This window comes from Antechinus flavipes, chromosome 2 (assembly GCF_016432865.1).
Source record: "Antechinus flavipes isolate AdamAnt ecotype Samford, QLD, Australia chromosome 2, AdamAnt_v2, whole genome shotgun sequence".
NCBI lineage: Eukaryota > Metazoa > Chordata > Mammalia > Dasyuromorphia > Dasyuridae > Antechinus > Antechinus flavipes.
Window position 1 is genome coordinate 251,426,667 of NC_067399.1, and position 25,356 is coordinate 251,452,022.

At 36.1% G+C, this 25,356-nt stretch overlaps 1 protein-coding gene across 1 annotated transcript in view; it reads left to right on the forward strand.

Moving 5' to 3' along the window:
* CDH4 (cadherin 4) overlaps positions 1–25,356 on the forward strand; it is a 1,241,109-nt gene that overhangs the window by 983,559 nt on the left and 232,194 nt on the right. The window contains exon 5 of the mRNA XM_051976684.1: positions 14,084–14,239. Coding sequence (XP_051832644.1) covers positions 14,084–14,239 — 156 coding nt within the window. The remainder of the gene's footprint in view (positions 1–14,083; positions 14,240–25,356) is intronic.

Genomic DNA, 25,356 nt, shown 5'->3' on the forward strand with positions numbered 1-25,356 from the left:
AAATAAAGTTCAAATTACTTTGCCACAAATTCAAGCTTTTTCATAATCTACTACTATGCACACTACTGAATTTTACTTACTTTGTACCCCTTTATACATCTTACATTTGAGCTAACCTATATACCCTGTCATGCCCACTATAGGTATGTCCTCTACTTACCTACATCATTGTATTTGTTCTTTCTTCAGTGAATACCTGAAGTATCCTACCAATGTCACTTTGTCTGTTAAATTAATTTCTTCCATTTGCCACTTTTATTTTCTATCTTAGATAAGTTGAGACGATGAAGTCTTCCAAAGGAATTTTTCTTACCCTGGCAAGGTTTTATTTGTCTGGACTCAATGAAAAACAAGAATATTCTTGGTTTATCTCAGCCAGCCAAGGCTGTTGTCCTCTTATATTAAAGGATGGCACTATATCCTTTTTCTTCTCAAGATCTACCATCTTCTTTGACATCTATAAATCCATTATTTTCATTCTAAAGATGGCTGATTCCTTTCTATGCATCTTCAGTCTTTCTGAGGGGTCCATCTTTCTTAGTATTGTGTTCAATAGCCACATATAACTTGCAATGATTGACTTCTCACTCCAGTACATCAAAGAACTTAATTTCTGATCTACTTTTCTTTAGCCTCTAGTTTCTTAAAAAAAAAAAAAACTTTTTTAAAAGTTCATACTGAACTCTATAGAAAATTCAACCTCATTTTGTATTAAAGACATAATTTTAATTGATGTTGGAAGAGATTATAAAATGGTAGCTGAGAAATTCACAAATAACTTTAAACACACCACAAAATGTATTTTAAAAGCACATTGCCTCAGAATTGTGTGAATGCTAAAATGTAGTTAGAACACAATATTTCTACTCAAATTAATGAGTGGAATTTTTCTGGGAGAGACTATGGTCACATATATTTTGGAGAGACACATTTTATTCTAAAGCATCTTACTTTAAAGGGTTTGAGGATGTTTGTGTTTCTTGAGCTTTATGAAACACTTTCTATGCATGATGAAATCCAGTCTTCAATTATTTTCAATTAGGTTCTGGTAATGAGCAGAAAATCCAACGATGTAATATGAAAGGTGTTTGTTGTATAACATTGGCACCATTATACATTACTATTCACAATTACTGTGAGTTTTATAAATCATGGAAAAATCCTCAAAGTCCCATGAATACTAATGAAAATCATGAATATATTTGTACAAGATTTGCCTGGTAGGGAATTTTGAGTTAGAGATATCTTTTATATGACCCAGGTGGGTGGTGAGTTATATAGACTGCTTCACACAATCTGGAAGACAAATTCCAATTCTTCTACCTCGAATTTGACTAACTATATGATTTTGGCCAAACCATTTATTGTATTGGCTTGAATTTCCTCATCTTAAAAAAAATGGGAGAAATAATATCTACCTTACAGTAAAGTTCAGATGAGATAATGTCTGTAAAGTCTTTTTTAAATATTAAAACTACCTGAATGATGACTATTATTATTATTATTATAGCACTAAGTTAAAAGTAAAACAAGGTTTATATTTTGTTTGGAGATTATTTTGTGGATGGTCTGATTTATATCAGATGCTTTTGTCTTTTCCCCACTCAACAGCTTTGAGAGATTTCCTCTTCCTTGTTACCTTAAGTGACTTCTCAGAGTAGGCACCAGATGACTGAAATTTTTGGGTCTTGTGTCAGCTTCTAAATGAATGATAAATTGAAGTTTCTTTTAGGGTGATTATGAGGATATTTATATGGGAAAACCATATAAACTAGATCAACTGCAGTCAAGACCTCTATAATGGAGAGATTTATTTAAGTTTCATCAATGTAACCTGGGCTGGATAAGTATTAGATTGCCCCAGCATCAGAAGCATGGAAATTGTAATAAAACTTAGCTCTTACCTTGATTTTACAGATGAGGAAACAGACTAAGAGACAATTAAGGGACTTGCTCAAAGTTAGACAAATGACTAGCAGAGAAGTTAAAATGTGTCTAGGCCTTCTGAGTCTTTCTGGTGAGGCATGTTGGATAGAAAGTAAGCTTCCAAATCAGAAGAGATATGGGTTGGCACATCCAAACTGTGTTATCCTGAGCAAGGCATTTACTTGTCTTAGTGCTTTAAATAACTGTCTTAAGGCTAAGGTGCAGACAAAGTGATGGGTGACCTGAATTGGTAGAGAAAATTTCTTCTCCTGAAAGTTCCCTATAGTAATGAACTCCCAAGTCTAGTCTTTTCTCATCCCTACTATTTTATCATTCCAAACTTTCCTGGACTGGCCTATATAAGCAATCCTGCTTTCATTCTTATGAGGATTTTTTGTCCACTGGTGTTTAGAAACTAACACAAGAAAACACATCTGGTCAGTGGTGTCATTCTTTATCCATTATGTATTGGACTTAGACTGAGTCCTGAAATCTTATATGAAAGAAATAGTATACTAATTTTTGTAGACAAATATTTCATTTTATGAATGAATGGATAGATGAATGGGTATATTTTTGTAGTATAAACATATATATGTAGTATGTAAGTAACAATATGAATGAATTAATTTAAAAATAAAGATAACCATGTGCAAAGTAATATATTAAATACTGGGGATATAAAGACAAGTTATTTCCTGGGCAAGTGAGATGTAAGTGAGGAAAGTCACCACCCTTATTTTCTCCTCCAGAGTCCTCTAGATCCAGTGACAAGATATAGATCAGGCCCACTGAAGATGATCCCAATGCTGTGGGAGACCTTGACCTTTTTAAGTTAAGATCTTTCCCAGGTGTATATACATTTATGCACATGAATATATATTTAATATACATGTGTGCATATATACATATATGTTTTTATGTCTATCAACAATTGTGTTTCATCAATAGAGCACCAACCTTGAGTTTAAATTCATCTTGAGAGGTGAGAAGAAGGTATATGGAGTCATAAGTAGTCCTTAATCACAGGATTTCTTAAACTTTTCCCACTCACAACTCTTTTTCACCAGAGAAAGTTTTAAGCAATCTGGTCTCAAATCTGAGCTGTTTCTGGCAAAAATGTACATGTTGTGTGTTGTATATTCAGAAACAAGACTACAATGAAGTTCTGCAATGTCTCATAAGCAAGCTGTGTCAGAAATACCCCAGATTCATTACATGTTTGATTTTTAAATTGATTTTTGGTCATTGTGTTCAGAAAACTTTTACTGTTGCCAAATTTTTCTTGTCTACTTCATTCAGTTTTGTGACTTCATAGGGGGTCCTGGACCCACAGTTTAAGAAGCTTGGCTCAATCAGAACTGTTTGGCCTCAGGACAAGAGTTTCAAAAAGTGACAGGATTAACTTCCCCATGATTCAGGGGCATGGATTCTGTGAGGAAGGGCTGATCTTGGTAAGAAAAAGTAGGGCAAAGGCTCCAGGAGAGATGACATTATGGCAGAGCTGGATGGCAGGGTAAGATAGCAAGTAGAAAATGGTTTGAGAGACAGCTAGATATAGAAAGTTAAGAAAGTGTGCACTTCCACGGTCCTTCATCTATGCTAATGAGGATCATATATCATCATTTTAAAAACTAAAGCTAAAACAAAAGCCAGAACTCACTCCCCAACTTCCCCTTCCCGTTTTTCCTTTTTATTTCTCTTCTTACTTCTGTTTTTCTATCTGTACAATCTTAAATAGTTTGCTTTCCTTTACTAGTATTCAGTGGTATTGGGTTTTTGGGGGATTTGTTCCAGCATAAAAGGAGGGATCTGGATTAAATAACCTTAAAGACCAGGGTTGGTTTTTTTTACCCTTTTTATATTACATATTCCTTTGGTAGTCTGGTGAAGGTTATGAATTCAATTCTCAGAATGTTTTTAAATGCATAAAATCAAATACATACAATTATAGAGGAAACCAGTTATATTAAAATTCAGTCACTAAAAATGAATATATTTTAAAAGACAAATGTGCAGAATCCTGGTTAAGTATGTTTCTTTAAGGTAGGTGTCTTTCAACTGTATCATTCTTTGATTCAAATTCAATAAATACTGTGTGCAGAACACTTCAATATTGAGATTTTAGGAATCCCTTCATTTCCTCCCTGTTCCTTTCATTCCTGTTTCTTCCAATCATTTATTTTGCCTTCTTTCTGTAAGCCCTCTTGCCACCCATTTAAGTAGTCCTGAGAAGCATTGTTGAACCCCTCTAGGATAAAGAAGTAACTGACCCCCTGGACTAGGTGTTACACTGATTCCCATTGAACAACATTGAATTCTTTGTAGCTTGAATTCTGGGAAGAAGCAAACTATTGGTCCCAAGATTTTGATTTACAAGGTAGATGGCAGGTGGAAAGCAGGAAATCAGAGCATATGGTGATGTCTATCCTAGGTAGTGGGTCAGCAATCAGGCATAATCAGAATAACTATATAAATTGAAGGTCAGAGGTAAAGGCAAGTCAGAAACTAAGCAAGAAAATAAGAATTGAGGTCTGAATAATGAAATCACAGTAAATTAATAGCTAAGGAACAAACAGGTGAGCAAGAATCAAGATAACCCAGATGTCAGAGACAAAGCAAGGCAAGGGGTTATAAGTGTGAATAGCTAATAGAAATCCAAGTATGATCCACAGGCAGCAACAGGGTCAGGGTCAAGTAGACCAGTGAACAAATGTGAAACAACAGTACCAAGGAGACCTTGACTTTGAGTCTATGTAAAAATAGAAGAAGAGTCATTATTAAATGCTCTTGGAACAAATGATAGCCACCTGGATAAAGCTGGAAAATGTGTCTCAGTGAACTAATCATTCTACCCCTGGGCCACAGTGAGGGTTAAATATTAAAAGAAAATTATCCTGTTTCATAACTGGTCATGGTAGCCATAAATAATAAAATAGTTTCTGTTCAGCATCTCATGATACCTCAAAGGATATCTTGATTTACTTACATGCATTATCATAGTTTGGTATTCTCTATCTTCTCTTTCCTTTGAGCGTGTAAAAAGAGTATTGACATGTTCATAGGATTGTAAAATGGTTTAGAATTGGAAGGGATCTTTTAGGACTTTGAGCCTTATACCTTCAATTTATAGATAAGGAACTGAGACACAGAAAAGTTAAATGATTTACCTAGAATAACTCTGCTAATAAATCTTTGAAGTGAGACTTGAATCCAAGTCTTCTTGACTCTAAAACAAGCATTTTAAGTATGAGGTCATTTTACATCTCTAGTCCAAGCCCCACCTGAAGTTTGAATCTCCCATTGTATACCAGTAACTGCCTTTGAAAAAACTATTTTCTGATCTTTATGAAACTCATTCAGAAACCCAATCTATTATATAAAAATAAAAGCATCTCACTTGTTTTCTTGGAAGAGATTTTATTCTTATATTTCAGGAAAAAAAAGGACTAAACTTCAGGAAGAGAATAGAGATGACCACTTAATGACTACATCAACAGAAATGTCACCAGAGGTCTTGACTTCCAACCCTTCTTCCTTACCTCCTAATTATCTTGCCTCCTTGTGATCTTGGATAATGGACCAAATATACATAAACACTAGGAGGCTGAAACCTTATTTAATATCAGATTTCTTTGCTCCTTTTATTAAATGTGCTCAAAGTTTGAAGTTACTCAACATCAATAATTCCAGTAGTGAAAAAGACTGGAAGTCAGATTAGATGGCCAATTCTTATGTACTTTTATTTGCTTAAAGGATCTTAGAATCATAGATCTAGAGCTACAAAGGACCTCAGATACCCCCTCATTTTATGTGAGAAAACCAAAGCTGAAGACTTGCCCAAGATTTTATGGGTAGCCAACATCAGAGATGGGATTTGAATCAATGTCCTCCAGTATTCTTACCACTCTTCATTGAGTTTAGTTTATAAATGTTTTTTTTTCCCCAAGATAAATAGATCTGATGACTTCATTTGGAGAGAGATTGCTTTGATTTCTGAATGACTCAATAGGTTAAGTCAGGAGCAATACTTTCTTGGGAATGCTGAAATCTGGGACTTGAGACAAAGGTGAGACCTAGGAGCAATATGGCTATTACAAGTCAGAGAAAGTCTTCATAAAATTATAGATCTTATTTTATCCTGAGTTTTGGCAAAAAGGATGGATTTTTCTGACCAGATCTTCCTTTTCAAAGCTTTGTCCTTTTTGGAAAGATAATGTTTTGGAAATAGGTAAGTTAAGCCTCAGTTGCCTCATCTGTACAATGATGATCTTGGCTTTTTAATTAGCAAAAACTAAAACAAAGTGATTTCCCAATAATCAAATAATAGTTTTTTAAAATTGTAATACATGTATATAATAGAATATCATTGTGTCAAAATAAAAAATAATTATGATAGCTAACCTTGCACTGTGCCAGACACTGTGCTAAAAAATTTACAATTATTATCTCATCTCAATTATTTCATCCTTACAACAACCTTGGGAGGTAGTTACTATTCCCATTTTAACAATGAGCAAATGGAGGCAAGTAAAGTTTAAGTGACTTGTTTTGATTTCTTCTTCTGAAAAACTGAATGAATCCTTTGATGATTAATAAATGCATTAATCAATTGGGAATGACTCATCTTGTTATAAATTTGACTTAGTTCTCTATATATTTGAGTATTGAGGCCTTTATCAGAGAAATTTGCTGTAAAGATTTTTTTCAAGTTTCCTGGTTTCCTTCTGATCTTGGATACATTACTTTTGTTTGTGTAAACTCTTGTAAACTTAATGTGATTGGAATTATTCATTATACATTCCATAACACTTTCTACCTATTGTTTAGTCATAAATTCTTCCAACACCCTTCTTTCTTTGGAGAAGTGGGGGCTACAGAACTGGAATTATATTTATATTGTTAGTCTTTTGGGTGGTTTTTGGCTTTATTATTTTAACTATTTTTCTTTATTACCATGGAAGGGCCATAGGGAAAGTAAGAGGCAAGAGTTTATCCAGAAATATCTAAAAAATTTATCTAAAAAGATAACAATAAACTTTTTTTAAAAAAAATAACTTTTTATTGACAGAACACATGCCAGGGTAATTTTTTACAGCATTATCCCTTGCACTCACTTCTGTTCCAATTTTTCCCCTCCCTCCTTCCACCCCCTCCCCCAGATGGCAAGCAGTCCTTTACATGTTAAATAGATTACAGTATATCCTAGATACAATATATGTGTGCAGAACCAACAGTTCTCTTGTTGCACAGCGAGAATTGGATTCAGAAGGTTAAAATAACCCGGGAAGAAAAACAAAAATGCAAGCAGTTTATATTCATTTCCCAGTGTTCTTTCTTTGGGTGTAGCTGCTTCTGTCCATCCTTGATCAGTTGGAACTGAATTAGATATCTTTGTCAAAGAAATCCACTTCCATCAGAATACATCCTCAAACAGTATCGTTGTTGAGGTATATAATGACCTCCTGCTTCTGCTCATTTCACTTAGCATCAGTTCATATAAGTCTCGCCAGTCCTCTCTGTATTCATCCTGCTGGTCATTTCTTACAGAACAATAATATTCCATAACATTCATATACCACAATTTACCCAGCCATTCTCCAATTGATGGGTATCCATTCATTTTCCAGCTTCTAGCCACTACAAACAGGGCTGCCACAAACATTTTGGCACATACAGATCCCTTTCCCTTCTTTCGTATCTCTTTGGGGTATAAGCCCAGTAGAAACACTGCTGGATCAAGGGGTATGCACAGTTTGATAACTTTTTGAGCATAGTTCCAAATTGCTCTCCAGAATGGCTGGATGTGATAACAATAAACTTTTAAAAATTTTCTTTAATGAACATCTTGGATTATATGATCCCAAAGCCCACTTTCTGTTTTGACATTCTGGATTTCACCTGGAATATGTTTGCTATTAGATCCTGCATAGGAAAGGGGTAGATTGATCTTGCTAAGAGAAAGCTTGTCACATTAAGCAAAAAATTAAAATTATGACTTTCCTTTATCTTCAAGTTCATTTTAAATTAGGCAAATATTTCTTCCTTTGGGGAGAGTTTTCCAGAATCCTGTATTTTATCCTGTGTATTCCTGAAGATGAAAGCTTTATCCTGGGTTCAGAGCCAAAATCCCTGGATGAGCACAATCACTGGGCATCGTAAGTTATTTTAATGAAGACATCACTTTAAACTAACCTTTTACCATCTGTTCTGTCCTTTAATAACAAATGCAAAAAAGCATCATTCTCCATTGCATCATAAAAAGTGAGCTAAGCAATTGAAATGTGTGTGTGTGTTCTTTATTCATAGCTTCATCATATGCTGGTGTTATGTTTTTCTCATTTTCCAGACACAAATCAAGGGGAAAACTGCTCTCCCCTGATCTGGGTGAATTCTCTTGCACAGTATTTCTTTTTAATATGGTAAACTAAGGGAAAATTCATAGCATTCTGTGAGAGACTGTGCAGATCAACTGTATATGCAAACGCCACATAACAGTCTCCTAATGCTTTTCCATATTTCTAAAAGATTCTCTGAATAGTCACTGGGGAATTAAGCTGGTGAAGTATGATGGTCAAAATTCAAGGTGATTATCTGGCAAAAAGATCCTGTTTAAAATGTGATTATTCTAAGAGGGTTGCAATTAAATTTCCTTATTTAAAAAAAAATTGTTTGGCCACCAAGAACATAATGTGAGGACATAGAGTATATATCATCATGCATCACTGCAACTATCATTAACTTCTCATCTCTATCCCAAGTCTCAAAAAATCTATACCTTGATAAGCATATTGAAATATTCTTCCCTCTCTACTTACTGCTACCCCTTGAATAGGGCAATGGAAATACACAAAAGTAGTAGATGAACTCATCAAAAGATGGGATTGAGGAAAACATCCTATCCTTTCACTTAGTCTCCTATTTAAAAAGCACATGGGTGCTTGGCTCTTTGAGAAAGACAAATTGTGAGAGAGTCTTTTACTGGAGTTCAGACTCCTTCTTAATCCTGCCTTCTATGTAGCTTTGTTCTCTCATCTTGGACTCAGTCTTGAACAATGAATTTTCCCCATTCTCTTGGATCCTACTGATCCTAACTATAATACCACAATATACAATTTTTTTTTATCTTTTTTACCTCTTCACCTCTGGCTTTTCTTAAACTCAGTAATATCTATAAAGCCAGCTTTCTGTCTTTCTCCTTGTTGTCCTTCCCAACCTCATCATGTTGCATCTCAAACATTTTTCTCTTCCCATTCCAAGCCCCACTCCCTGGTGACCTAGGAAATTTCCATGGAAACACCTCATTCCCAACATCCTTTAGCCCATTCTGAGCACTCTTCAGAACTGAAATAGAAGTGGAGGAGACTTATCTCCTTTTTAATGCTTTTTCTTTTCTTAAAAGGTCTGGTATTTACTTATTTGTAGGTTGCATGACTTGGGAGAATCCAAATTTTTTGAGGTCAAAGACCATTTTGCTTCTTGTTTTGAATCCCCTGGGTATAGTAAGTACCTAATAAATGTTTGGTTAATTGAACTTAATTATAGTATAATAGAAATAAAAATGAATTTTAATTCAAAAGAACAGAGCTCAAATCCCAATTTTGCCACTTACAATCTCTGTGACCTTGAACAAGTCATTAAGTTGGGACTAAGTTTTTTCATCTATAAAATGAGGAGATTTGGCTTGGTAGACTCTGAAATCTCTTTCATCTCTTGATTTATGATCCTTTGATTTATGAAATCCTGGAGTAAAGAGCTGATGTAGGTGATGGTGACAGTGGATGGTAGGCAGCCAACCTCAATCGCTAACATTTGTCATTTCACCTTTTCTTTTCAATAGAGTTCTATCTAATCCATTTTCTGGACATTGTAGACCATGTCTAGTAGAGAGTTTTCTTTTGTGAACAAAAAAGACTTTGTAGCACTTCTTCATTAGGACTAATGAAAAACATGCAAAGAAATCCTTGTATATAGAAGAAACTGAACCCCAGCAAAATAAGAGGTTGAACCTGTTCAGAATAGAAGGCTGGTATTCCATCTATGTTTCCTGAAAGGATCACATTATATTTTAAGTATGTATTTCAATATATTTCCTGGATGTTATTCATTTTGCTCATCCAGGCTTTTTTTTTCCCCCCTTGAATATTGATGGTCTGAAATGGCTGCATTTTCTTCCTGTAGGAAGGATACCATACAATGACCTTCAATGTGGCCCTGAGAGGTATAATTAAGACTCAATTTCAGTCATTTCTAGTGATAACCAACACTATTAGCAAGGTGACTATGAATGAAGGCAGGAGGCAGAGAACCGAGTATAAATTCAATAATGACAGAAGGCAATAGGCTGGCTCTCACTGTGATGATCTGGAAAGGCATTCAAAAGCTCCTCCTCATGAGGCCGAATTTGCAGGTGTGATTTAGACATGTGACTGGTATAGAATTGGGTGAAATAAGTAGGATCATACCTCTGCCAGGAAAAAAAACCCCAGCAAGACTCAAGGCAGAATAAAACCCCTACAGTGGAGGACAGGAAGGGAGGAGAAAAAAGAGGGAGTTGTATATGATACATATTGGAGGCTTCCCTTTTGGTGAGTGAAAGGCTATATAATAGCTATGAGTTTCATCATGTTAGCATTTCTGAAAAGGTATTCAGAAGAGCAAAACAAATTCATTGGAAATATTATATTACCACTCATACTAGTCTAGTTGTGGTGGTGAAAAGATTGTGTGATGATAGTGATGAGGAAAAGGCCAAATGGGCTAAAAAGAAAATATGGGACATATCATGTGCTGTCATGCCCACAGTATTAGTATTCCTAGATTTTTCCTTCATTGTATCATAATTATAGGCTATTCCCATGTATCTTATTATTGTTACTATTTTGTTTTTTTAAAAGCATATTTACTGTACAGATTTAAAAAGAACAAAAGTACAGGCATTTTTCCCTGATCACCTTGGGTAAACACTCATTCTTTTACAGTATTAGTCTCTATGAGAAGTGAACTCAAACTTCCTTCTGATATAGCAATGACCCCATCAAATTTCATATCTGAATACAACATCACAGACAGATAAATCCTCATCCTAACTAACTATCTATATCAAGCTATCTAACAAAGTTTATTCCCAGAAGTCTCTTTCGTTCCTTCGGTATGGGTGATGAGCTACCCTCAAAACCCAAATGCCAGAACCAGCTATTGAGAAGCCTGAAGGCTTGCTTTCCTTACTTTTTGTGAAACTTAGAAGCTAGAGTATCCATTGTCTTCACTTAAAAAAAAAAGTTTAAAAAAACTCAGAAAAATTAGGCTAATTCCTTGAGCCACACATTCACCTTCAAGGTAAAGGTCCAAGATTTCTCTCTTTATAACATTGTCTTTCATGGGATGCTGTCAGTAAAGGAGTCAAATCAACAGAGAACAGACAAGGAACTTGCAGATATCTTTGTACACCCAAAGGCAGAGGTTCATACCTATTCAGATTGGATGAGGATGAATGTATATGTTCATTGTCTACCTAGTTTATTCATTCTAGCTCTTTAGTCCTACCAGGAGCGGGTACATGATGGTGAGCATCAATATGATGACACTAACTACTCATAGTCTGTCTTTAATCTTGAAACAATCAGCTCCTGGTGCTGGATAGATGTTTGTACATGCACCATAATAATAAAGTTCAGTTAGTTTGTCATTGGAGTGGAGAAAAGTTGCACAAAAATAATGTAATCTTGGGAAAATCTCCTTCTATAGGCCTCAGTTTGTTCTTCTTAAAATATGAGGGAGGGGCAAGAGAATCCCTAAAGACTGTTATGCTTTAAGATACTGAGTTTTGCATCAGTAGATCCATTCCAGGAACAGCTAAGTGGCACAGTAAATAGAATGCCAGACTTGAAGTCAGGAAGACACATCTTCTTAAGTTCAAATCCAGCCTCACACGCTTACCCCACACAAGTCACTTAACCCTATTTGCCTCAGTTTCCTCATCTGTAAAATGATTTGGAGAAGGAAATGTCAAATCATTGCAGTATTTTTGCCAAGAGAACCCCAAATGGGGTCATGAAAAGTTGGACATGACTAAAAAAATTGAACAAGAGCAAAAATACCTTTCACTACGAACACTTTCACTACTAACAGTCTATGTTCTAAGGTTCTTTCCTATTTCAACATTCTATGTTCTATATTCTAAGGTTCTCCTACCTCAGATTCTATGACTACATTGATAGTCCAGAGATAGTTTGATGGATATTGGGTGTGGAGGGAATATTGGGTGTGGAGGGAATACCCTGTAACCTACCTTGTATTTTCTCTCAGAAAATCGCCTCCAAGATATAAAATCTTCTTTAAATTGCTGATTGAATAAATTCATTCAAATTTAAAAGTTTTTTATTCTTCCACAGAGAAAATCTGCCCTAAATTTGTTTTCTTGCATATGTTTGCAAGTTTGTGTAACTTTATACTTAAGGGACCATTCCTTTCAAAATATTCTTTTGAAAACATATCATCAGCTAAACTTAACCTCTGTAACTTGTGTATAAAGCTAGGTTCCTATGCATAGTGGGCAAGGTCAAGCATTAGGGGCTTTCCTTTGTCAATAGCTGCCTCAAGGACCTAAATGCTCGTTTAGTACATGCTATGATTTGACAGGGAGTTGCAATTTCATTTTTTGCCCTTATATCAAAATTGATAAGCTCTGTGCCCTATTTATTAAAGTTGAAGGTCTATATGTAGTAGATTTAGAGCTGAATTTAGAGTCAAAAGGCATGCATTCTAATCTCATTTAGGCAAGTCCTTTATACCCTCATCCTGGACTCCTAATCCTAGAAGCAGCTAGACAGTGTGGTAGATAAGGCACTGGGTTTAGTGTCAGAAAGACCAGAATTGTGGCCTCAGATAGTTACTAGCTGTGTGACCCTGGACAAGTCACCTAATCCCTGTCTGTCTCCATTTCCTCATGTACAAAATGAGGATAATCATAGCAGATACCTTCTGAATTGCAAACATTAAAGCATCATATAATTACTGGTTATTACTTTTATCATCATTATTATTACTATAATTATAAATATTATTGTTGTCATTTTCATTATCTTTTGTTACTTTTTTTCACTGCCCCAACTCTTCTGCAAGCTCTTGAAGGATGGGACCAGCAAACTTTTTACTTTGCTTTTTTCATAGTACAAAAAGCTGAACCTAATAGAGTTTTCAATAAGAACTTTTTGATTGATTAATAGTTGTTTTATCCTGGTCTCTTAAGAGTCTTAAATGAAAAATCCTAACTGACATTACTGTTAAGATGTTACTTTTAGATGCTATCTCAAATGTATTAAATTAGCTAACACACAGAGAAGGAAAATGACAAATGCTAGAAAAATGACAAATGTCTGGGGAAAAAAATAGACACTAATGCATTGTTGGTGCATTAGCTGGAGTTGTGAACTGGTCCAACCATTCTGGAAAACAATTTGAAACTGTGCCCAAAGGGCTATAAAACTAAAACCCTTTGACCCTTTAATATTGCTACTTGGTGTGTACCCCCAAAATGATAAAAGAAAATGGGAAAAGATCCATATATACAAAAATATTTATAATAACTGTGTTTGTGGTGGCAAAGAAGTGGAAACTGAGATCATGCCCATCAACTGAGAAATGGCTGAATAAGTTGTGGTATATTATTTTAATGGAATATTATTGTGCTATAAGAAATGATGAAGGGGCTAGTTTCAAAAAAACATGGGAAGACTTGTTTGAACTGATACAAAGTGAAGTGAGCAGAACTAGGAGAACATTGTACACAGTAACAGCGATACTATATAGTATATATCAACTATGAGATATTTGGCTACTCTGATCAATATATTGATCCACAATGGTTTCAAAGACTGCATGATTAAAAATGGTATTCACCTCCAGAGAGATAACTAGTATTCTCTGAGTACCGATTGAAGGATATTTTTTCAGTTTATTTTAATTGCTTTTCTTTTGCAATATGTATAATGAATAGGTATTACATTTCTTGCTGTCTCAGTGGGTGGGGGAGAAATGGGGAAATAAGAGAATTTTGAATTGAAAATAAAAATAAATCAGTTTTTTTTAAAAAATGCTGCTTTCCCTTTTCATCCCCAAGTTTAAAGCATTTTCCTGTATAATTTTTGTCTTTCAGATTCGATCTGACAAGGATAATGATATTCCCATCCGATACAGCATCACTGGAGTTGGGGCTGACCAACCACCCATGGAAGTCTTCAATATTGACTCTATGTCAGGTCGAATGTATGTAACTAGACCCATGGATAGAGAAGAACGGGCCTCCTACCATGTAAGCACCTGAAAGCAATGAACTATGATAAAAAGACTCTTGCCATAAGAATTGAAAGAGTTGGTTTCTAATCTCACCTCCACTGCTGTTTTACAATAATATCTAGAACAATTCTTTCTCTATTTAGATCTTGTTTTCTCATAAGAGTATTGGGTTAATGGTCTCTAAAATCCCTTCTAGCTCTGCCTTTCTACAATTCTTGCATCATCTTTGATCAAGCTAGACCATGTAACTCATCAATTTTTCCTTGTACCCTTACATTCTGATTAAATATCTTTCTCTAAAACTGCAAATCCATTGTCTTTTGCCACTTTCTCTGTGTCCTAGATATTCTTCCTAGAGCGTTTTCATTTCCTCTTAAATGTCTCTTTGACAGCAGAAAAGTCATCTCTGAAAGGAAATCTACAATGCAGTTAGTCTCAGATTTTCCCCTGCAACAGGTAAAAGGGATGAAAAAAAAATCCTTCAGGGCCCATGTTTAAAGGGGGGCAGATATGAATGTTTCACCATGGAGTGTGGCTCTGTGGCAAAATGAAAAGCTGACTGGCCTTGAGACTCAGCTACATCTCACTGATTAACTTATGGGTATCAGGTGTTACTTCTCTCTCTAAGCTTCAGTTTCCTTATTTGTAAAATAAGAGAATTTTGTCTCTAATGATATCATTTTCACTTCTATTATTTTGAGGCAAATACCTTAACTCTTAGAGAAGATTAAATTCTGAGTCATCAGCATTGCCAATGCCATATTAATCATCTGATTTAACCTTACTTCTGCCATATGGTGCTGAACAGAACCCACTCCCTGCCATGCTGGGTCTGAGAATGTAGTGATTCTATTTAGCAATCCCAATGTGTGGTGGGTTTCTGGACTGTTCATCAGGGTGTGTTAGAGACAGATAATGACCTTTAAAATACCTATGTCTTTTGTTAGCCTTGTTAGACCGTGGGTGAGAAAGGGGACACCAGGTTGTTGACAGCAAATGTTCCAGGTTGTTATATTATAGCAAATGTCATGAACCATCTGAACTGGATTGCTCTCTTCTCGCAGCTCAAGAAGTCCACCTTCTTGCTTATCCTACTCTCAAGTACCTAGCTCAAAAGGCTCCACGTTAATATTGCAGGTCTTAAGGGTCAAGTGAAAAGGGGAAGACTGATGATGAATAAGTTTCAATTCTAAAAAATCATGAAGATGGATGTACAAGGTGGATACAGAGTTGGTCAGCAATTTAGAGATACCAGAATTAGCATTCCTCAATCCAAAGTTTAAGGAGATAATTTAATGATTTTTAGAAAAGCCATGTCATTCTGCCCATCGAAAAGCAAATTTATAAAATTTATATCTTGAAGAGATTGGAAAAGTTGGAAAAATAAATAAATTCATATTGAGTTCTTAAGTAAATTAAGGAGGATAGTGGAGAGAGTTGAAGCTGATGTCACAACAAATAGTTATGCTTTCCTCCAAATGGTACCTCAGTACCCCTAGAAGATATAGAAAGTACACCATTATGTAAGGAACCCTGAAATAGACATAATCTGACTTTTTCATTGTTTTATTGAATGATATATATTTTTTATGCTTCTCACCTGAGTGAATTTAATGTCTGGCAGCTCCGTCGTCCCAGTTAACAGTTTGCTGCTACCAGATGTCCTTTCAGGCAGTTGGGTATAGGAAGAATATTTGGAACTCACTAAGGGAAAGCTCCCTTATTCTCTAGAAAGCTGTCTCTATGAGATGACTCCTAAGAGAAGTCACTTTAAGAACAATACCATGAGTTTCTCACATGTCAGAGAAATGTTTTAAGTTATTCTCTTTTTCTCCCTACCAAGTCAGTTCTTCCCCATCTCTGAGCAACAGGTTATTCCCAGTTTGTCCAACAAGTATTTACAAAGTACTTACCATTGTGACAAGTGCTATGGCAGATGCTGGCATTAGAGAGGCAAAATTTTTTTAAAATCCTATCCTAGAGAAGCTTACATTTTATCAAGGGGGATAACACATAATCACATTTAAAAAGAACTGTTGCTTTTTAAAGACAAGAGGTAATCAAGGTCAGAAACAGGGTGGTGTTTATAAGTGGAAAGAAATGATAGGTGTAGAAAATATTTGGTTGGCAAGAAATGGAAATGTTCTGCAAATTGCTGCACATGTGGAGTGATAGAGAATAAAGAATCTAGGATTATTATAAGGTTGTGAGTCTGAGTAAATAGAAGGATGGTGGTACCTCTGACAGAAAATGGGAAGTTTGGAAAGAAGAATAAGTTTGAGAAGAAAGATATGTAATAGGCAAAATGAGTTTGAGATGACTATGGAAATATATCCAAAAAACATTTGGTGATGTGAAGTCAGGAGAGATTAGGACTGGTAGATTCAGTTATGATGAACTGATGATATGACATAATAATCGAACTCATGGAAGATGCCTGGGTAGAGAGACAGAGACAGAAAGAGAGAGCCTGAGAGCGAGAGACAGACAGACAGAGGGACAGGGATAGACAGGGAATGGGACAAAGAGAAAGAGGGAGAATGACAGATACAGAGAGAATGACAGACAGAGACACAGAGAGAGACTGACAGACATGCAGGGAGAATGACAGAGACAGAGACAGAGACAGAATGACAGAGACAGAGAGAGAAAATGACAGAGAGACAGAGACACAGACAGCAACAGATGCAACAGCGACAGACAGTGACAGCAAGAGAGACAGAGATAGAGATAGAGACAATGAGAGAGACAGAGACACAGAAAGATGGACAGAGACACAGAGAGATGAAGAGAGAGAAACAGAAAGAGAGAGAGAGAGAGAGAGAGAGAGAGAGAGAGAGAGAGAAGAGAGAGAGAGAGATTGTGAGTGATTAAGGAAGAAAGAGAGATTGTGTGAGAGAGAGAAGCACTCAGAGAGAGAGAGAGAGAGAGAGAGAGAGAGAGAGAGAGAGAGGAGAGAGAGAGAGAGATTGATTGATTGATTGTGAGTGATTAAGGGAGAAAGAGAGATTGTGTGAGAGAGAGAAGCACTGAGAGAGAGAGAGAGAGAGAGAGAGAGAGAGAGAGAGAGAGAGTGAGAGAGAGAGAGAGAGAAAGAGAGAGAGCGCGCCTGGGAAAGAGGGAGGGAGGAGAGAAGAGATGCAGAAACTCAAAGATTTGGTGTCAGGAACCTCAGTGAAAGATCAGGTCACCTAACTATTTCTGAGACCTGTATTTAGGCATCCTAATAGCCATTGCTGGTGAGAATTAAATGTCAGCAGAGGCAAGGGGTCACTTGTGCTGACATGGTTACCACTCATTCCATCACTCAAACACACTGTCAGTGACCTCAAGTATCCTCTTAACCATACTGAAACTGTTAGTGGATGGTCTAGTGAGGGAGTGGGGAGGGGTAGAAAAGAAAATAGATTATCTTTTTAGCTAGATGGAAAAGGAGATTTCCCCTGTGTCCTGGAGTATCTGAAGGAAAATTATTTTATCCCCTTTGAACAAGAAAGATTATTTTGTACGCTGGGCCAAGGAAAATGTGTAGAAAAATGATTTAGAAATGGGGGCACTTGAGATACAGTGTATGTGTTGTTTCAGCATTGGAAGGATTATTTCAGGTCTGGTCACTGCAACTAAAGAGCTGAGATGGCAAGCTGAGGGCAGGAAAGCTGTAGTACCCTTTGGCAAAATTTAGTAGCATCAATTTCAAAACAATCTGTTTTTTTCTATGGGTATGTTGTCTCTATTGTCCTCTTTCCCCAATGCTTGGGGTCTCTTAAATTTGGATATATAGATATATACACATATACATATTTTAATTTAGAAATGTAGATGTAAATATAACTAGAGATAGATTTTTGTGTATTTCTATTTATATGATAGAGACGATGTTATTTTCTTTGAACAGGGAATTTCCAAACCAAAAAACTCTATCTACCCAATTTAGGTTGGTATCTTCTCTACAATTTATAATCTTAAGAGAGTCATACAGTCAGTAGGTATAACCAGGAGGATTTGAACCCAGATCTCCTTTATTTCTCTATCATCTCTCTTTCTGTCTCTCCATCTCTTTCTAGCTCTCTCTGTGTCTCTCTGTCTTTGTCTCTTTCTCTGTCTCTCTTTTTCTCTGTCTCTTGTCTATCTGTCTGTCTCTCTCGCTCTTTCTCTTTCTCTCTCTCTCTCTCACACACACACACACACACACACACACACACACACACACACACACAAATACAACTCCATTTTAAGCTTCTGAATGTCCTCTCAAAGGGGTCTTCTGAAAGCCCTGAGTATAGAATTTCAATCTTTGGAGCTGAAAAGTAAGGGAAATATTTGAGTTTATGAGAACTTTGAGGCAAAGTCATTCATTGATAGGTTGCTGAAAATTCAAGCCACCACAGGTCTGGAATGATGCTATGTGATGATCATTAGAAAGTTTCCTCATCTCTTTTCCCGAGAGATTTTGTCCCCTTTCTGATGGAAGACCTGAGTATATGGTTGGCTGTTGATCCCGTTCTCTTTCTATGAGTGCAGAAGCAGCAACTGATCCATTTAATTGCCTTTGTTCCCCCTAAAAAAAACCTTATTGTTAATACAACTGCCAAGGGGGGAGGGTACTAAAGTGCAGTAAAACGGAATAAAAATAGGCTTTAAAGTCAAAGGAGCTGGATTAAAATCCTACCTCCAGTGCTTACTACCTATGTGACCTTGAATACATAAGCCCAACTTTTCTGGGTGCTAGTTACTTTATCTGTAAAATGACTAAATAGGTTTAGATGGCTGTCGAGGTCCCTCTGTGATCCCAGATTACTACCATCGTTCAAAACTCCTTTTCTACTCATCCCTATCCCCATCACCACCAGTCTAAAACTGAGTTCCTTTCATTATCTTAAGGATGCTTCTACACAGGTCCTGTCATCACATGCCATGGTTTTCTTACAAAGCTTCCCTTTGCATAATTAGTCAGATCGCCTCAGGTTCAGCATTTTTACAGCACTTTCCTTTTTAACTGTCCACACGGGGAGGCCATTTGCCTGATTAAATTCACCTTTTCAAGATGAGACAGATTAATTTTTAATTATTGTGGTAACTCCAAGAAAGGAATCTTTCATCAACCTGAAAAGTCCCTCTTGTTCTCTACTCTCTTAGAGACCTTGGCTTCAGGGCTTACATCATCCCGTTCTTTGATTTCTTGCTGCAATGTTACTCCTGTCAGATGTGTCTCTCAGTTTTTTTTTTTTTTTTAAATCATGTCTCATAACTTTTCGGAAGTGGAGTTGTTAGCATGGATCACCTTCCCTGTACTCAGCAAGCCTAGGCCACTCCTGAGTAGCTACTACTATTTCAGATAATAATTCTCTCTGAAACTTCAGTCCTTTCTTCCTGAAAACTCACTTTCCCTGAAGCTTCAAGAGCTTTTCAGCTGATAGAAAATCTCTTTTTAAAATCAGAATTGTTCATCACACTTAGACTCAAGATTCTATTTTGATTGGCTTATCTTAGCAGCTTTTAAAATGTACACGATTGGCTTTCATATTCAGAAAAAGCTGCCTCCAAAATTCATGGTGATGTAGCTACTTAAAGCTGAGCTGAAGAAATGGAAGTTAGACCTAAAGGTCTCTTTACAGAGTCTACAATTAGTCAGATATGCCTAACTTAGCACAGTATCTGGTCCATAGTAGTCCTTTAATAAATGTTAATAACTGACTGCTTAGGTCTTCTGTCCAAGGACTAAAATTAATTTAGAAAATCCATGGAAAGATCAGTATATTATAAATGAAATGAACCAGTCATGAAAAAATGCTTATGATATACTAAACACTGTATAAAAACTAAAATGGTCCTTGCCTTCAGGAAACATATATTCTAACAGAGAAAAACAATATATTTAGGGGAATGGTACAAAAAAATCTGTTAAAGACCATTTGGAAGGCATTTCTGGCATTCTTCATTTTGAGAGGCAAAGGCAGTAAAATGTGTCGGATTTAGTCCGGTCAAGCCTCATCAAGTCAAAGGGCTAATAAAATTAGCTTTTCTGCTTAGCAATCCCAATAACAGGATGTTCTATCCCTATTGCTGAGTATCTTTGCTTGCTTCCTATAGGTTTCAGCATAGGCCTCTCTTTCTTAGGGCATCCCTGAGTTCCAAAGTCATCTCTATATTCTATCTGTCAAGACTTGCAGCTGTCACTAAAAAAGATCTGATAAATATTCTTCCACACTGAAGTGTTAATGACCAATAACAGTCTAGTATGTTACCCTTCCAAGGGGGTAGTTGTATTTTAACAAGAAAAAGGAAAAAATGAAACTTTCATTGTAATCTATGTGACAGACAGAGAGGACCTTTCTTTCAAATCAGGGTATATAAGCAGCTTCCTGCTCTGCTTTATTCAGGCTGGACCTTCTAAAGAGTATTTGATTGCAGTTGGTTTCCTTCCTTTCCTTTTGCCCAGGCAGATGAATTACACTGGTATCTTTTCATTGTTTTCCTATCATAAAGATGAAGTCCCAGCAAGCAGAATTCATAATAAGATTCCTGTCAGAGAAGAAAGACCCATTGCTGACAGCTATCCAAATAAGAAAACAAGCACAATTCATTCAGTACATTGCATTTAGTTGAAGACAAGTTTTGAGAAATAGAATTGAGAGTAACAATGATGGAGGAGCCAATATTCTTTGCAATGTTACATCCCCATTACTTGCAGGGGTGGGGCTATGTAATAATTCTTAGTATTTAAAGTTGGCATAGGTCTTTACACTTTCTCATTTGAGGTAGTTACTACAAGTATTGCTAGTCCTATTTTACAGATGAGAAAGTTGAGGCGCAGGGAAACTTAATATTTCATTATGGCCACATAATTAGTGAGTGGCAGAGGTGGGACTCAATTCTAGATTTTCTTGACTCTGAATCTAATTCTCTAGCCATTAAGTCATATTGCCTCCTGTTAATGATGGTCAATGTCAATTTTCAATCAACTGTTTGTTTGTTTTTTTAAAAAGTAAAACTAAAAATATCATTTTCATTTGGAATTCCATCTAAGTATTCATGAGTTTTTGAAAACTTAGTTAATAACTTGGATCCATTTGTACATTTGCTCCATTAACAGTAAACAGAATATCTTTGCATTAAGAAATGATAAGGAAGGGGAAAAGAAAACAATGAAAAAAGGAAAGAAAGAAGAAATCAACATATAAACAAGAGATCCTTGCCAAATTTTGGTTCATGCATTTTGCAGAAACTCTCTGAGTGCTCATTCATGAATTTTCAACATGTATGTCTATTCTCCCTGTTTATTTTTCCCCCAAGAAAAGTTGGGGAGCAATTAGCTTCCTGATTTTATTTTGTTGGCACTTCAACATGCCAAGGATAGGTAACAGAAAGCACTGCTTCTGTGTGCTGACCAGAAATTAAATCACTGGTGAAAGAAAGTCTACTTTAAGGCTGTCAGTCATTTCTATTGTCGGATAAGAGCTACTGTACCAGGGCTTGCAGAATACAAACACTAGACACATTCTTGGGGGAAATTCAGGCACAGTTGGAACCTGTCTTTTCCTTTTTTTCAATCTTTCTCTGAAAGAATATCTTGTATTCAATAGTAAATCAAATTTTGGTAGGGCTACTCAAAAGTCCGTGTTGTAATTCTATCCAACTCCATTGAAAGTCACTTGCTGGCTTTTCTAATTGACTTTAGCAGCTCTCTCTTTATGCATGGGACTAACATGCATGTTACTATTAACATGAACTAACTAACATGAACATGTTGTCAAAGGAAGAGTTTCCCCAGACTGATAAGTTTTCTCTTTTTTAAAATTTAATGATTAATATAAACAGTCAAGTGGCTGGAGGGGATAGAGAAGACTTGTGTCTTCAGATGGCCTGCCCAAGGTCATACAATAATCAGTATCAGAGTCAAGACCATATGTCAAATCTTCAAAAACCCAGATGAGTGCTCTTTTTATCATACTATGATCAAAATGCAAAAAAATATGACACTAGCTTTAATATAACTACTGGTTTTAGCTAGACATTGGGAAAAGTAATGAAAAATAATACCATTTCTGCCTTCACTGAGCTTACAGTCTATTTGGGGAATGGACCCTCATACAACATACAAACAAATAATACAAAATAAAGTGATATGAGAATGAAAGGAAGGTGCAGACAAAGCACTGTCATGAAATTTGAAGAGGAAAATATCAACCTGCATTTTTAAAGCATTTATTATGTTCAAGGGACTATGGTTAGTGCTGAGAATACAAAAATAATCAGGAAGAAAGTGCCTATTCTCAAAGAGCTTATATTCTAATGGGAGAACACAAATAAAAGGAAGCTAATAATGGGATGGGAGAGAAAGTACTCTAAGGACACATATTGAGAAATCATATCCTGATATAAATAAGTTGCAGAGAAATGCAGACATGTATGGTCTGGGCATTTTCCTTCAAAGATATGGGAAGAACCAGTCAGAGGAAAGGGCAGGAGGAGGGAGGAGAGGGTACTTCCTATGTGAGAAGTCCCTTTCAAAGAGAGAGAATTCGGGGAAGGCTTTACAGAGATATTAGATATCTCCATATAGAGCTCCCCAAAGTACCTCAACTTAATATGTAATAATATCCACACTGTCTCCCCTTTCAAACTCTTCTATTCTATTTAAATTTTTTCATTTATCTAAGTTTTCAACTTGAAGTTACCCTGGACCTTTCCCAGATGCTTCTAATCCAAATCATTTGCCAAGTCTAATGTACTCTACCTCTATAACATTACTAGCATCTATTTCCTTCTCACATTGCCATCACCATAATTGGGACTTTCATCACCTATTATAGGGATTTTTATCAGTTTGTTAATTAATTTCTCAACTTCCAGTCTCTCCCCTCCCCATTCCATCTTTTTTACAACTACAATCCTACTCAACTATCTAAGTAAGATTCCTAAAACCCATATGTAACCAGGCATTGCTATATTGTTCTATAATCTTCAGTGGCTTCCTATTGCCTCTAAAAAAAATACAATTTTCTTAGCTTCACATTTCAAGCCTTCATATCCTGACTCCAATATACTTTGCCAGATTTATTTGCACATTTCTCCATTTCATGCACTCTGCATTCTATCTGAATTAGGCTATTTGCTGTCTCTCATACGTGATAATTGATATCCCATCTTCATGTCTTTGTACAGACTGACCCCCATTCCTATGCCCTCCCTCCTCATTTTCCTTTTTTAAATACTTAGATTTAAACAACTAGATTTAAGACTAGGTTTATGTACCACCTTCTCCCTTTTGCCTTCTAGATTTTAGCACTCTCTCTCACCTTAAATTATTTTTTATTTATCAGTTTATTTGCATCTCCCAGGACAATATAAGGTCTTTCAGAAGTAGTTAATGTTTCTAGCTTCTTTCTTTGTATGCCTGGTATGTAGTTCAGTGGTTTGCACACTTAAGGTTGTAATGTTCTTCTCTAAAGTATAATCTTCTCTGGGAGTGGGTTTCTTGGGGTCTCAGAGTTTCAATTCTGAGTAATCACCCCAAATACAGCCAGAGATTAAAGTCCAAATCCTTTATTGTCTTCAAAGTCTTATCTCCTTCACTTAGGGCTCGCCTAGTTTTTCTTAGAGGTCTTCTGTAGTCTTGGCTCTTCTGTGGCTTGTGAATATCCCAGACTGAATCCTGGCTTGTGAATCTCCTGGAGTCAATCCTGGTTGAGGCTCCTAGTTTATATATTCTCTCTTAATAGTGCGAATCTTGTGGAATTGTATAAGTACTAAGTACATCTAGAGAACTGTTAAGCACCCTGCTAAACAACCATTGTCTCTATCACTGTCTTAGTACCTTGTAAGAATCCTAACATAAGGTGCCTAATAAGTATTTGTTGAAGTGGTATATGAGCTGTGAACTTTTAAAGAAAAGAAGACTTTTAGCAGGTAGAAATGAAGGGAGAGTAGATTACAGACACAGGAGATGGCCCTTGTACAATACTGATATACCAAATCAAGATTTGACCATCAAGTCAGAAGAATCACTGGCAAATAAGTTTAGCTGAAATGCAAAGGTTGTGACATGAAATAAGACTGGAAAGGTAGGTCAGCAACATATTTTGAAGGATTTTAAATGTCCAACCAAAGAATTTGCATTTTATCATTTTGCATTTATCATATTGACAATAGGCAGCTGAGGAAAGTGGGCAAAGTTTTTGGGGTTTTTTTTTTAACATGGATGTTCTTATGGACTACAAAGATTATAGAAATCTATGAAAAAGGTTGGATTAGAGAGTCTCAAAATATGTTTTTTTCCCTATCTATACAATAGACATGATCTCTTTTCTTCTCTTGGAAATAAACTCAAGTACTTTTTACTATCATGGCATTTCTATCTAGATAGAATTAGAAAATAGCATGGACAATGATCTATAGCAACCTGAGATGGTGTATAGTAGTAGAATGAACCCTAGATTTCAGTCTGACAACTTGAATTTTAATTCCAGCTCTGTTGCTTAGTAGCTACGTGGCCTTGGTCAATGTACTTAGTCTCTATAATCCTTAGTTTCCTTATCAGTAAAATAAAGGGGTCAAGCTGGATGGTCTCTAAGAACTCTCTACCTTTTACATTCTTTGATTCTACATAAAACTCCAATCATAGTTTAGTACCTTGCTTATTTTTATAGACATAGGAGGGACACTGAGAAGTCAGGATCATCACCCACTTAAATAATTCTCATTATTGTTTCAAATCCATTAACTAGGATTCATTTAGAATTGCTTTCTTTCCAAGAAAAACTTGTTATTCTTGAAGTGTCACTCCCAGGAGACATCACCTCTGGCAGTCACTTCTCTACTTATTCACAGACAAGGAATTTTTAATATAACCAGTGTCAAAACCAAATGACTATCATTGGACAGAGGAATGCCATTCTGTCTATTCTTTCCAAACACTTTTTCTGTTTTCCTGTTTATTCTCTTTGCCTGTCATACAGGTGCTTAGGAACGCCTATGTTATATGTAGGAGTGCCAACTGGATGTTTTTGAGGCTATATCATCAGTATACAAACTTTTTATTGATATGAAAGAGATGGGCCAAAGAGCTCCTGATTTTGACTGTAGATTAAGTGGCCAACTCATCCATTTTTTGTCTTTAGACAGCACTGTTTT